This window comes from Thamnophis elegans, chromosome 4 (genome assembly GCF_009769535.1).
Source record: "Thamnophis elegans isolate rThaEle1 chromosome 4, rThaEle1.pri, whole genome shotgun sequence".
NCBI lineage: Eukaryota > Metazoa > Chordata > Lepidosauria > Squamata > Colubridae > Thamnophis > Thamnophis elegans.
The window spans coordinates 53,114,684-53,128,836 of record NC_045544.1 but is presented as its reverse complement, the minus strand read 5'-3'; the positions used below and the strand labels follow the sequence as shown (position 1 = coordinate 53,128,836).

Below are 14,153 nucleotides of genomic sequence, written 5' to 3'. Positions count from 1 at the left end.
ATAACAGACTCAAATGCCTTATTGATATAACAGCAAAGATGTAAAACATCTCTCAAAGAAAGCGAAGGATTGGCAATTTAAAAGACTATATTAGCAGAATAGGCTACGTTCAGACTTGGGACTTGACAATAGATCATTTATTTATTGTATACCAGGGGTGTCAAACTAATGGCCCATGGGCCGGATGCGTCATGCACAGGCCATGCCCACCCCAGCTCTGCAAATGGGAAAAACATCACTAAATATCATATGATGGCAACATGATGCAGCGAGTTTGACACCCGTTTTCTATACCATATTATTACCATATGCACAACAGATGACAAATATGTTTACATCTTTCATACATCTCAGTGCTGCATTAGATTCCATAAATAGAGGCATCTTATGGAGGAAGGCTGCCAAGCTATATATGGAACCTAGATTTCTATACCTGGTAAAAGCCCTCTATACAAATACATACCTGAAAGTCCATATTGGAGTAAATGGCTCTCTCACCCACAGTATCCATTTATAAAAGTATTAGACAAGAATCCACTTTGGTCCCAAGTTAAACAACATAAAGTTGTTTAAACTTTAGATTAACAACATCCCATAATTTCTCAATCCTACAGATGTTCACATGCCAAAGAATCTTAAAGACACATCAATATCCTTTTGTATTGACATGGTTCTGATGGCATACTTCCAAGCAGGCATGAGAAGATTGATGGGGAAATCTGGTACCTAGTGCACTTCTAATTTTTTAAATATTAATAAATCCAAACTAATGGTTTTTGGAAAAAGATGACCCAAACACAATTGGCATTTAGAAGAAGAACCTATAAAACAAACAGATCCCTTCTCACACTTAGAGGTAGTTTTTATGAATACAGGGTCTTGGATCAACCACTTCAAACAATTCTTATAAAAGCAACAACAATCTCAAAACTACTAAATAAATTACTTGGTTACAACTGTCAAAGCTCTCTGCTCCTCATTTTAAGACAAAACTTGTACCAATACTAATAGGTATTGGTACAGATCTGTGGGCCTATAAAGTGCTTCTATACTTGAACAAAATCAAGCCCACTTTTTAAATACGATTGGAAATGACAGGAATACACCTGCTTTAGCAGTAAGAGCTGAAATAGACACCCAGTTAATTTGTAGTTAACAGCAATTAAAGCCTTTAATTAGCCAACAATTCTTTCAATGGAGCCCAACAATTATCAAGAATATGCCAAAACAGATGGGCTTACTACAACATACCACATGGATTAATCAATTTCTCCAAATCATCTCGTATTACGGCTTCTCAACACACTATCTATCCTCAGTCAGACAAGGTCAAGACAATATTCAGACAGAGTTTTGGATATTAAGCCCTTGATTTTGATTCACTTGCAAACATCAGGTTGTTGCAATGGTTGGCGAAAAAATAAAATGGCCTTCCAAATACAAAACTATGTGACAATGGATTTCATTCAGTGTCATAAGATAGCCCTTACCAGAGGAAGATTTGAGTAACTAGATTCTATGGTCAAATCTGGTGATTTCATCAAGTGACATATTTTGAGAGAACATGTATTTGAGGACAATCAGAAATAGAGTACATTCCAATGTCCTAGTCAATTGTCATTTATATGCCTCAGACACTGGGATTGTAACAAAGAGAGATTTTCTATTAAAACCATTATGTTTATAGTCAGTTCTGTCCAACAGAGAACACGTTTTATAAAACACACTGAAGTTGCATGAAAAAATAATGAATTCACCTAAAGACGCACTGTTTTTGAACTTTAATATTCATTTTATTATACATCTCTGCATTCTATTTTATCTTATTCTTTTAAATGTTACCTTATTTTATTGTATCTTACTGTGCCTTATGGTCATGCTTTGGTATGGTCAATCAACTGATTAATAAAGTATATCTAATTTGAAAATAAATGGCATTTTAAACTTATATTAAAACACAGTAATTTTTGATAAACGATATTCATGGCCTCCCCAACCACTTGAGCCTGTATATTTGATATGTTATGTGTGGTTTCATTTCATTCCAGAAAAACTTTACTTTTATCATCCATTGACAATGGCAGAAATATTCAATAAATGTATCATGTTGCGTAATATTTGTAATTATGTTACATGAAATTTTGTGGTATGTTGCAAACTTGGTAAGAATTTGTTAACAATAGAATAAAAGCATTAGTACTGGCAAGCATACAAACCTCTCTTTAAGAGAGTTTGCAGTATATATGCTTCAGAATCTTTTCCACTCTATAGCATTCTGGTAGTCAAAGTTGATATGGAAACTGTTGAAAGCCATTATTCAGAAATATTTCAAACAGTTTACAACATAACTGCAGTACTGGTAATCCTCAACTTACAACTCATTTTGTTATAACAGCACTGAAAAAGGGATTTGCAAACATTTTTCATACTTACGACTACTGCAGCATCCCCATGTTCATGTGATCAAAATTCAGATACTTGGCAACTGACCTGTATTTATAATGCTTGCAATGTGTCAGAGACATCTGATCATCTTCTGTGACCCTCTGACAAGCAAAGTCAATAAGGAAGCTAGATTCACTTAACAACTGTGTTACTAATTTAACAACTGCAGTGATTCACATAACAACTATGGCAACAAAGGTTGTAAAATGGGGCAAAATTGATTTAATTGTCTTGCTTAGCAATGGAAATTTTGGGCTCAATTGTGGTCATAAATCGAGGACTATCTATAACTATGATGTAGAATTTGAACATCCAGAAAAAAAAGTTTATGACTAGACAAAGGGGAGAATAAAAATTAATATCCCATGGCCCATAATATACTAAAAAAAAAACTAGCTTGCAAAAATCTCAAAAAAATTAGAAAAAGCACTCGAATTCACATAAACCGCAGTTTGGATAACAAATGGACATCCAGTGTCCAACTCCAAGCATCCGTTTCTTATTAACAATGTGAAACTGAGTCTATTTTAAGGTGTATTCTAAGCATGAAAGAATGCAGATATTTGCTTGCTGTCACACCTAACCATTCACTACTCTGTGCTATTGATTAACTCTCTAATACATTATTTTGAATTCCTACAATTTAGAAATTTAATATATTCCCGCTGCACTGATATAATAAATTCATACATTTTCTTAAGTTTAAAGAATAACTCTTATGATCAACTCTCTACAATTATATTTGCTATTATAATCTTTGTACAGTAGAGAAACATAAAAAGATTGTAACATCTTGATCCCTAACAGTAAATACAATGTATGCAGCAATATCATCACATTCCACAAATTTGAGATAGTGAAAAAAAGCTGCAGACATGTACCTCTACTACAGTGAAAACCCTAGGCATATAGTTAATTGTGATGATCCTGGCAGAATTCCAGAAACAACACTTTCGAACACAAAATGTGTAAAATCCTTTGACCTCAGTAAAACCTATTCAAGGCTCGAAGCAGAACAAATGCATGTCAGGAAGTATTCTCAGTATTCCAAAGACTTTAATTGGGCTGTTGTCTTATGGGCAGTTTATGATAGGGTTAAACTTGTATGTATAATTTTTCTTTCAACTTAACGAATCACCAGCACATTTAGGCTGGATAAGGTAACAAGAGCCTCAGCGGCGGCTCCCCCCACCAAGCAGGGGTTGTAGCAGTGCTGGCATCAGACCTCCGACTTGGGCGCTTCCCCCAGCAGCTGCCTGCGTTCCGAGCGGCACCTGGGTGATCAGGACGCCTGAGGAACGAAGAGTGAGCCCAGAGTGTAAACGAACAAAATAAAACTTAAATACACTAACTCAGCCTGCTCAGACCCTAAACTAAGCATTACTCACAATAAAAAGCTCAAGAGAGTCCAAGCTAAGTAATAGAAATGAAGAGAAACTCTAAGCGCGTCCTACTGGGCTAGCTGAATTGAAAAAATCTGGAGATATTCAGCACCAGAGGCGTGGCTTAAAGTTTCAATTCAGTTCTGGGCAGTTTGGCTGTATTTAACCCTTGCTTGGACTCTCCTGAGCAGGGGCCTGGAAAATGAGATGGCTGGATGGAGTCACCGAAGCAGTAGGCATGCGCTTAAATGGACTCCAGAGGATGGTCAAGGACAGGAAGGCCTGGAGGAACGTTGTCACTGGGGTTGCAATGGGTCAGACACAACTTTGCAACAACAACAAAGGTAACATGGAATCATAGTATTCCTAGGAAAGCAGCAGTTAAGCTCAGGACAAGATAAAAGATTGGTATAGGATTCAATCTGGGTCAGTCTTGAAGAGAGAAGTTCCCTGAAGATGGGCTCCAGCATGGGTCCAAAACAGGATGCAGCATGGGTTCAGCAGGTTCTGGAGAACCGGTAGTGGAAATTTTTGTTCGGAGAACCGACAAATACCATCTCTGGCTGGCCCCAGAGTGGGGAAGAAATGGGGATTTTACAGTATCCTTCCCCTGGAGTGGGGTGGGAATGGAGATTTTGCAGTATCCTTCCCCTGCCATGCCCACCAAGCCATGCCCACAGAACCGGTCACCACTGGTCCAAAAGTTAGAAGACAAAACTTCTGGTCTCACCAAGTAAAATGTTGATGGGCATGCATATATACTGTCCCCATAGTTGTCATTTGTAACATTAGTTAAACTTCTGAGAGTAAAACATTGGAATGTATATGTCTGTGTGTATAATTGTACTGTGCATGTTCTTGTCACTTACTGCAACAGTAATGTTATTCATGCTCTCAAGAAACTCCAATAAATCTTTCTTTCCTCTACTTTTCATAGTCAGCAACCACCTTTACATGCAAGCAAAAACATCAGCAAAAAAACAGCAATTTGCATTTGCTGGATTATCAATGATCCCTGAAAGCAATTTACCAAAAGAATAAATAAACAAAGCCAGTTACAATCTTGCTGAGTAGATGACGTGAAATGCCTACATAAAGACTAGCCTCTTATCCTTAATTGAATATACCAAGGAACTTTGTAAGAGCGAAAGGAACTACAATGACCTCCAAGCTGCCTGGCATGTTCATCTTAATCTAGATGCCTGTTTATTTTCAGGCCGGGAGCAATAAATGTAAAAAAAAACAAAAACAGAATACTTTGTGAATGAAGGCAATCCTGCAAAAGATTATTAATTTATTATATCCCACTCTTCTTTCAGAAACAAACTGGCTTATATAATACTACCTCCTTCAGTTTTTTTCTGGAAATCAAAACCTGGTTAGAGAAAGAGTGACTAGCCCAAAGTCACCCAAAGAATTTCCATGATTTATGGTGGCTTTGAATCTGGGTCTAATAATTGGTCACTATATCATATTGATTCTCTGTTAAACTGATGAGCTTTGCTATCTTGTTGATGTGTAAAAGGGGATATGTTTCTGATTATAATCTATACTAATTTTTCACCTCTTCTTTCCTTTATTTGATATTCTCAAAAAACTCCTTTGAAGGTAATCACCTTGACCCGTTATCCTGCAAGTTACTGTTCAGAAGTTACCACAGCTTGCTACCCTCAAAACCAATAAACCATACTTAACTTAATGTGATAAATTATTACTCTGTAAATTAAATAACTGTAAATAATGTAACTGAAATTTCCTGGCCATTTCAGATGTTTAAAATTTTGGTTAAAATTTGGTGCATGCTAACTTTAAAGGGGAGACCTTTCTAAAAATTGACCAATGGCTACAGGCATTTGCCTTGGAATGGTCCCAAGCCGAAGTATAATACAGATAGTCCTCAGTTAAGATCGGTAATTCGGACCAGAATTTTCATCCCTAAGTAATGTGGTAATAAAGCATGCCATCACACTCCTGTGATGCCAGTCCTGCAACATCATTAAGCATAGTATTATGTGGTCACCATTTTGACTTCTTTTTAGCTTCCTCACTGACTTTGTCAGAAGCTAGCAGTGAAGGTCACAAGTGGTGATGATATGATGCTATGACACTGTCATTGTGAGTTGGTCCCCAAGTATCTGAATCGCTATCACATGACGGCAGGGCTGTTGCATCAGCAAAATTTTGAAGAGCAGTTGTAAGTACCACTCATTTAGCGCCATCAAAGGGTCACTGAACAAGTGTTTATTAAATTAAGATCACCTGAACAGCATTTACATGCAAAGATCTGCAGAGTTGCTTCACACATTGATGACTATGTCTGGCATTCAATATGAAAAAAGATGAAAAAACACAGAAATAAACCAAGGAAAAAGAAAATGGAGAGGGAGAATCAAATGAAAATGCTGCAAATGAATTCAAGCACAGGGATTTAAAAAGATGTTAAGTAAGACTCTCTAAACAAACTTGTATAGTATCAGTCTAATGAAAATAAACCCGACTGGGATATAGTATCAAGGTAGTATTGACTGCACTTATTGATCTCTGGCAGAAGACAGACAGAGGTGGTAAATCTATCCGGGCCATCTCAATTTCATCATCTTGCATTATCCATCAGGTACAACAGGCACAATGTATGAAATCTGTGGGGCCTATGATGTTGTTTTTAAAAGCTTAAATAAAATATGACAAGGAATCAATGACATAAGCTTCCACCTAGTGATGCTTGTAAATAAATATAAATGCTTAAATTGAAAATAATATGTAGGTTATTTTTTCATTATGTTTTATTCATGAAACAGAGCCACATTGGCAAATTTAATTAAATAAACAAATAAATATAAAAATTATTAGGATATAGTTATGTCTGAGTGTCTCTCTGTGTGTGGGGTGATAAGAAATATTGTAAATCAAAATCTTCACATATATTATGGTGGATAAATCAATTTCATAATCTTGATTCTGTCTGATTGGATTTAATGGGAAATAAATGTCCTATAAAAATAGAATAGGAATAGAAATAATGAAAAATTCAATTTATCTTTTCCAGAAATTATGCACAGGCTCTCCAACTGTATTTCCTGTATTATCACTTCTACCCGCCAACCTCTAAATTACTTATAGGTTTCTCTCTGATAATATTAACAAAGCCATTTCTAGTTCTAGACTATTAAAGTTATAATTTCTATAATTTCTTGATTCTTTCATCCTTGTACTGACAACGTACCTTTTGTCAGCAATATTAGGTTTTCCCTCCCTAAATCTCTTCGTTATAGAGATTTAAAATAAACAAGTAAGTCGGACATAATGAACTAAAGCAGCAATAATTCACACAAAAGCATTACCTTGTGTATAGGCTGCGTCGTCAGACCCCATGCTCAGTTTTCGTGCTTCACTAATCCTATCGACATGTGCTAAAACAGGATCATTAAGGTGTTGGATATTTTCTGTTTCTGCAAAGTGTTCAGGAAGGTTAAGAAGATTTGTAGGTTCAAAAGTTGGGGACACCACACCTGGTGAAACTGCAGGGGGTTTATTTGGAGAAACAGTAATTTTAAAAGTGTACTTTGTATTAGGCTGAGTAACCACTACTCGAGGAGAAGTGGCAGAAGCATTGTTTCCAATTGTTCTGCTTTTGGGAGGGTGGTGGTGAATAAAGGCAGGTCCCATGCTAACTTGACCAGACATATTCCTAGATGTGGCCGTGACTCCTGGATTTGTTGATATGAAGAGTGTGGGCTGATTCCGTACAAGTTCTTCACCTGAAGAAGCATTGGCGGAAATGTACACCTTTGGCTGACTTCGTGTAATGATGTCATCAGCGTTTGGGGGACTGGCAGCTATGTAAACAGTGGGTTGACTTCTACTTAAAGTCTGGCTGTTGCTGGAAGAGGAATTTGTGGATGAGCGGTGACCTGTAGGACGAAGTTTTGATGAATTGTTTCTTTGCGGTGGTTCAAGTTTTATTTCAATTTGGTTTTTACGAGGTCCTGTTGATATATTTTGGATATTATATTGGCTCTGGGTTGAAGAAGATTGTGAGCCACCAGATGAATGAACTGTGGGTGCTTGAGGAGTTGTAGGAGAACTTATAGGCATATACACATGAGAGGTCTGATGGCCTTGCTGGTTTGATTGAGTCGACTGTTGTGATGAGGTATGTGTCAAGGAACTGGTTGTAGGCATAGTTGACCAGGGGCTTGAATGTGAAGGCTGGTAGTTTTGTTGAGAATGCAGAGGACTGAACTGAGACATCCAGGCTGGATTTTGCTGATTCTGGCGAGTTGTACCACTTGGATTTGTGATGTAAGGTCTAATGTAGATAGAATTGCCTTGTGGACTGTTTATTGGAGGTACACCATGTATGTGCAAAGATGTTGGGGTGTTCCGACCAGGCTGAATATTTGGGGCTAAAGTTACCATAATGGGGTTAAATCTAGGTATTTGCTGAGTCAAACCAGAAGATCCTTTACTGCCCAAGTGAAATCCAAAATGTTGTCCTGAATTGGAAGAACTAGGAGTATTAGATATGCCAAAGAATCCCTGTGGAACTTGGACTGGAGCAGTCTGTGGTTCTGGATGACACAATTCACTGTTGGACAAGCTGGTCTGAAGGTGTCCATCACTAATACTATGAGTTAAAGTCCTACTTCCATTCATTCTACTTCCTTCTCTTCCATGGAGATTCACATTCTGTGATTGCAAATCCAAATTAAGGGATGTCATGTGATTTCGCAGGCTGGAAATGCCAGATTCATCTGAAAAACCAATGTCTCCTTCACCGTAGAGATATTTTGTGCTCTCTTTAGAGAGAACTGCACAACAGGCATCCAAGTTATTATTATTCTGTAACAAATTTAAAAACAGGCATCAGTAGAATTCCTATAGTTTTGCCACAGTTATTTAAGAACTTAACAAATACAACTTTCTGGCGTATAAATCTATTTGAAAACAGGCAAAAGAGGGATAAGAAAGCTCAGAAGAGAAACAAAAAAACAGATTGCACCTGGGCTAAAGAAAGACCGATTAAAATACTATGGCTCCAAATATTGTACTATCTGTCTTGGGAATTAATAGTATTGAACTCAATTAGCCTTTTCTTTCTTTCCTGTATATGTGAGGGTGTATGTGTGTGGTCAACTCCCTTCAATAGCCTTGCAAGTGATTTGCCTTTGCTTTCTTCCTAAATCTGAGAATGATTGCTCAAAGTCACTCAGCTGACTTCATGCCTCAGCAGGACTAAAATTCATGATCTCCTGGTCTATGCCTGGTGCCTTAAACCATTACACTAAACTGTAGTTGAGGGAGAAGACTATAGTAAATGGATGAATATAACGACATATATTTCTATTGCACATAATTATCTTCAGCAATCTTCTCATTAAATCTTACTGCTCAAAAGATCCATAATGGGATTTGGGTTTGGATTAAATATATGCTTATTTTGAGTTTAATCTCAATTTCATTTCAAAAGTTATCTTTATATTTTCCTACATAGAAAGTATTTTTATCCAGTATTAAAATTCTTTTTGTAATAGAAGTAAAAATGGAAGGCCTTGTAAATTACCACCAGTACCTGGAAGGTCTTGAATTTACAGGGTATTTGTGTATATGTCCACAAATATTTAATGTTGATTTAAGTTAAAACCCCATAATTTAAGGAAAAATTAAATGTGTTGATTTTTAAATATAGTATAACTTAGTAATAAAAATACAAAAAAGACACAAAACTCCTAAATAGTATTTTCATTAGAAAACTATTTTCTGTATTAATACCTACTAATAATATAGATACAGAGATGTCCTATTGATAACTAGAATATAATTAATATAAATAGTAATGGAATAATTTTAATTGCTTGTTTTAAGTTATGCAGTGAATAGTCACTGCATAGCTTAAAATAATACAGTATAAAGCAATACTGAATTTTTGTTTTGTTTTATTTTTGTGAGGGTAATCAAATTATTTTAGACTGGGAAAGGGGGCTAATTGGATCAAACAGTATACGAAGTATTGTTTTACCATCTTAAAATGAATACTTATTGTGGAATACCAATCAGCATACTGGATCCTGAACTCCCCAATCTTTTTGGCATTGCGGACTGGCAGTGATGGCTGTGGCGGGGTGGGGTGGCAAGAGAGAATGGTTTTGGGCCCGCCTGCCACTAGCACAAATGGAGCTTCACATGCACTAGTATTGGGCCATGGACTGGGGGTTGGAGACCCCTACTATAAGGGATACAGAAATATAATTTAATCAAGTGAGAAAAATAAATGCTATATGAGATCTTTTTAAGAAGCGGTTGACATGATGTGCCAGTGCCTGGAGGCTGTCAGGGTCTGGATGGGAGTTAACAAGCTTGTACTCAATCCAGACAAGACCGAGTGGCTGTTGTGTTTCCCTCCCAAGAATTTGGCCAGTATTCCATCACTCAGGCTGGGGGGTGAAAATTTACGCCCCTCAGACAGGGCACGCAACTTGGGAGTCCTCCTGGACCCACAGCTGACCTTAGAACATCACCTGTCGGCTGTGACCAGGGGGGCATTTGCCCAGGTTCGCCTGGTGCACCAGTTGCGCCCCTACCTGAACCGGGAGGCACTCGCGACAGTCACTCATGCCCTCGTGACCTCAAGACTGGACTACTGCAATGTGCTCTACATGGGGCAGCCTTTGAAGAGTATTCGGAGACTACAACTCGTCCAGAATACAGCCGCGCGAGCGATTGTGGGTGCACCTCGGTACACCCACGTTACACCTATCCTCCGCGAGCTGCACTGGTTACCGATCGGTCTCCGGATACGCTTCAAAGTGCTAGTCGTAACTTATAAAGCCCTTCATGGTATTGGACCTGTGTACTTGAGAGACCGCCTGCTGCCAATTACCTCCCACAGACCCGTTAGATCGCACAGGGTGGGCCTCCTCCGTGTTCCGTCTACCAGCCAATGCCATCTGGCTACCACCCGGGGGAGGGCCTTCTCTGTTGCAGCTCCGGCCCTTTGGAATGAACTCCCCGCGGAGATTCGGACCCTCACCCCTCTCCAGGCCTTCCAGAAAGCCGTCAAAACCTGGCTGTGCCGGCAGGCCTGGAGTTGATGAGTTCCCCTCCCCTCTCGACTTGTATGGCTGTATGACTCTTGTGTATTTTAATTATGTGTATTGTGTTTGTATCCCCTTTCCCCTTTTGAGTTGTTCGCCGCCCTGAGTCCCTCCCAGAGAAGGGCGGCATACAAATAAATTAAATCTTAAATCTTAAATCTTAAATAGATCTTTATGAAACATATTAAGTGTATATTTTTAGATTTGATATCCAGCAATTTAAAATGAAATACAAAACAAGCAGAATAAATAAAATAAAATGCAAAGCAAAAAAAAGTAGAACTAAAACTATAAAAGCATTCAAAAAGAAAACAAATGATTATATTCAAACTTAATAAATTAGCCAAAAAAAGACTTTAATTTTTAATATAACAATATTAAAATGTTTAGTAACAATATAGCACTGACCTGTAACATGCATCTGGACACAACAACTTCAGGTACCTCAGGAAATTTTTGGCGCAGGTCATTTAAAACCTGAAAATCAATTTGCTGGCTTCCTTGGGCCATTCGTATGTTGCCTGATCAGGACGTTTGTTCAATGTGCAGTTCCAGGCCTTAGTGTGAAATTAAAATCATCTCTTTTGTCCTAGCATTTTCTATAAGCAAAACAAAAAAACTTAAGTAAATCATCACATGCATTTGATTGTAACATTCTCATTGCAAGCTTTATAATCTATAAAGAACAAAAGCCTTCGGTGCTTCCATGCACGTGCATGGCATGTACAGCGCCTGTACGACGCTCCGCCGAGCAGCTGGAGAGTTGCGGAGGCTCGCTGGTAGGTATAATGCACGCGCGCACATCCATGTGGGTGATGCTGGGCCTGTTCCAACCGTACTGGTTGGAACGGGATCCGGAACCCACCACTGATCCACACTTAACCTATGGCTTTCTTACCTGATTACTCTGAAACTACATGACTACACAGGATCAGTGGAAAGATGTTGCTCAAGGCAATTTTGTCAAGCACTTAATTTTTTTTTCTATTTTCTAGAGATCAATGGGTTGCTCATGAGAGCTGCCCTCCCAATCACTGGAAAACTGCCCAAGTGCTACCAGAAAACCTGCTGAATTCACCAAACATGTAGGATGGGATCCTCCTCACTAAGCAGAGATAGGTTAGTCTAATTAATTCCACTGTCATAAAGGACATTATTTTTCTATGATAGTGGACTAATGGAAACGGATCAGATCATGACACATCTTCTCTGAGGGAAAAGCTAGATCTATGAGTGTAATAAGCCATGTGGGTCAGACCAAGGATGAGCTGAAATGAGTTCAAGTTGCCATGGTGTTCATCAATAGCAATAGCAGTTCGATTTATATACCGCTTCATAGGGCTTTCAGCCCACTCTAAGCGGTTTACAGAGTCAGCATATTGCCCCCAACAATCCGGGTCAACTCCCAAGATAACTCAAATTCCAGAAAGGAGAAATCACACAGTACTAACAAGGTATATAACCACCTCTAGTTGACAAGGAATACTGTTCTGCCAATGTTGCTATTAATTTTTGACTTGCCATATATAGAAAAATTATTCTGTGAACCTTTTCTCAATTCATATTTATGTAACATAATAAGAGTACATGAGTAAATTGCAAGTGCATGTAACAGCATATATTACAACATTTACATATTTCTTAATTAATATATAGAAACTTAAAAAATAAACATATATCCCTTCAAGTCATTTTTAATTTCTGTTCCCTGCAGTTCTATTAACATTTTTCAGATGTGAAAAGACATTTTACTGTATTAGTCCCTTACAGCCCTAACCTTTAAGAAAAATCACAAAACCTTCACTCATACTTTTGAACTTTAAAAGAATGATAATGGTATTAAATGTTTTGTAATTTATTAAACAACTCTTACATAATTTCACATATGGATTAATTAAATCAATTTGTTTTAACCAATTAAAACACATCTATTAAATGGAAATTTGTTTAGGCTAACAATTTGAAGAGGAAAAAATGTGGACTAAAAAACCCCTCATATTTTTTTTTCTTTTAGCAGAACATATTGTACCCATTATTGATAGTATTACCAAGGCTGAAAGATCAAATTACACCTTTGTAATTTGGCTTCCAAAGAAGCAGTAAATACAAAATGCAGATGGCTAAATACAGTACAAGAAGCCACAAGACTTTTAATATTTTTGAATTAGAAATTGTGAATCATTCACAAGTTAAAGAAATAAGCTTCTTAAGGATGGCTAGAATTTTTCCTCACTTTTTTCTTTTTAAATTATTACTTTTGAAAGGTATGGAAACTTCTTGGAACTGCTGAAAGGACTGTGTTGTAAACTTTCAGCAGTTCCAAGAAGGTTTCTTTTATCAGATCCAAGAAGTTTGCATTTGCACTATTCAGGTGACTCTAAGGGAACGATAAAACTCCAAGTAGCTTCTGGACTCTCAGAAAGTGCTAATGACCAGATGACTGCAAGGAATATAAATCCTTCCATCCTCCACCATTCAGTCAGAAATGAAGAAGCTTAGCCAGGAAGGAGATGTAACTTTTTCCCCCTGAATAGCAAACAGCCAGTTTCAGTTTAGTCTGATTAGCAGAAGAAAAAAAAAATCTGCCTCTGCCTCCCAGCAATTTGCCTTCTTGCAGCAAACAGCTTGTTTCAGTTTCAATTTCAGTACAGCCTGATTAGCACAAGTAGCTAAGTGCCAATTGGATTGGCCTCCAGGCTACAGGGATTGCCATTGCCTATTGCTGCCTCCATACCCCATTTTCGGCCTCTGCATGCCGCATTTTCTGCCTGTTCCAGGAAGCGGGGATCAGAATGGGTGGGAAATGGGGCACACAGAAGTCAAAAATGCGAAGCAGCTATAGGCTATGGCAATCCCTGCAGCCTGAAACAGCTGATGGTCAGGAGGCCGATCCAACTGACAATCAGCTGCTTGTGCTAATCAAACTGTGCTGAAACTGAAACAGGCTGTTTGCTGTAAGGAGGCAAATTGCTGGGAGGCAGAGGCCAAAGTGTGGGTGGGACTACATTCGGTGTATAAGATGCACCCAAATTTTCACCGCCTTTTAGGGGGGGAAGGTGCATCTTATACTCCCAAAAATATGGTAATTTTTAGTGAGCAAATAATCCCTATGGTTACATTCCAAAATGTTCTTAATAGCAGCATGCGAAGGTAGACTTCAAAGTTTTATGCCCTATCCCCATTTTTTAAAATGAAAGCAGCTATTATTTCCACAAAATAAGTGTATATTACA

At 37.9% G+C, this 14,153-nt stretch overlaps 1 protein-coding gene across 7 annotated transcripts in view; it reads right to left on the bottom strand.

Moving 5' to 3' along the window:
• The window catches only part of TAB2 (TGF-beta activated kinase 1 (MAP3K7) binding protein 2), a 68,518-nt gene that overhangs the window by 13,155 nt on the left and 41,210 nt on the right, over positions 1-14,153 (bottom strand). For all 7 annotated transcript variants that reach the window (XM_032215236.1, XM_032215235.1, XM_032215234.1 and 4 more), the window contains 2 exons: positions 11,330-11,520; positions 7,169-8,669 (listed from right to left, as the gene is read on the bottom strand). In XM_032215236.1, coding sequence (XP_032071127.1) covers positions 7,169-8,669; positions 11,330-11,431 — 1,603 coding nt within the window. In that variant the 5' untranslated portion in view covers positions 11,432-11,520. The remainder of the gene's footprint in view (positions 1-7,168; positions 8,670-11,329; positions 11,521-14,153) is intronic.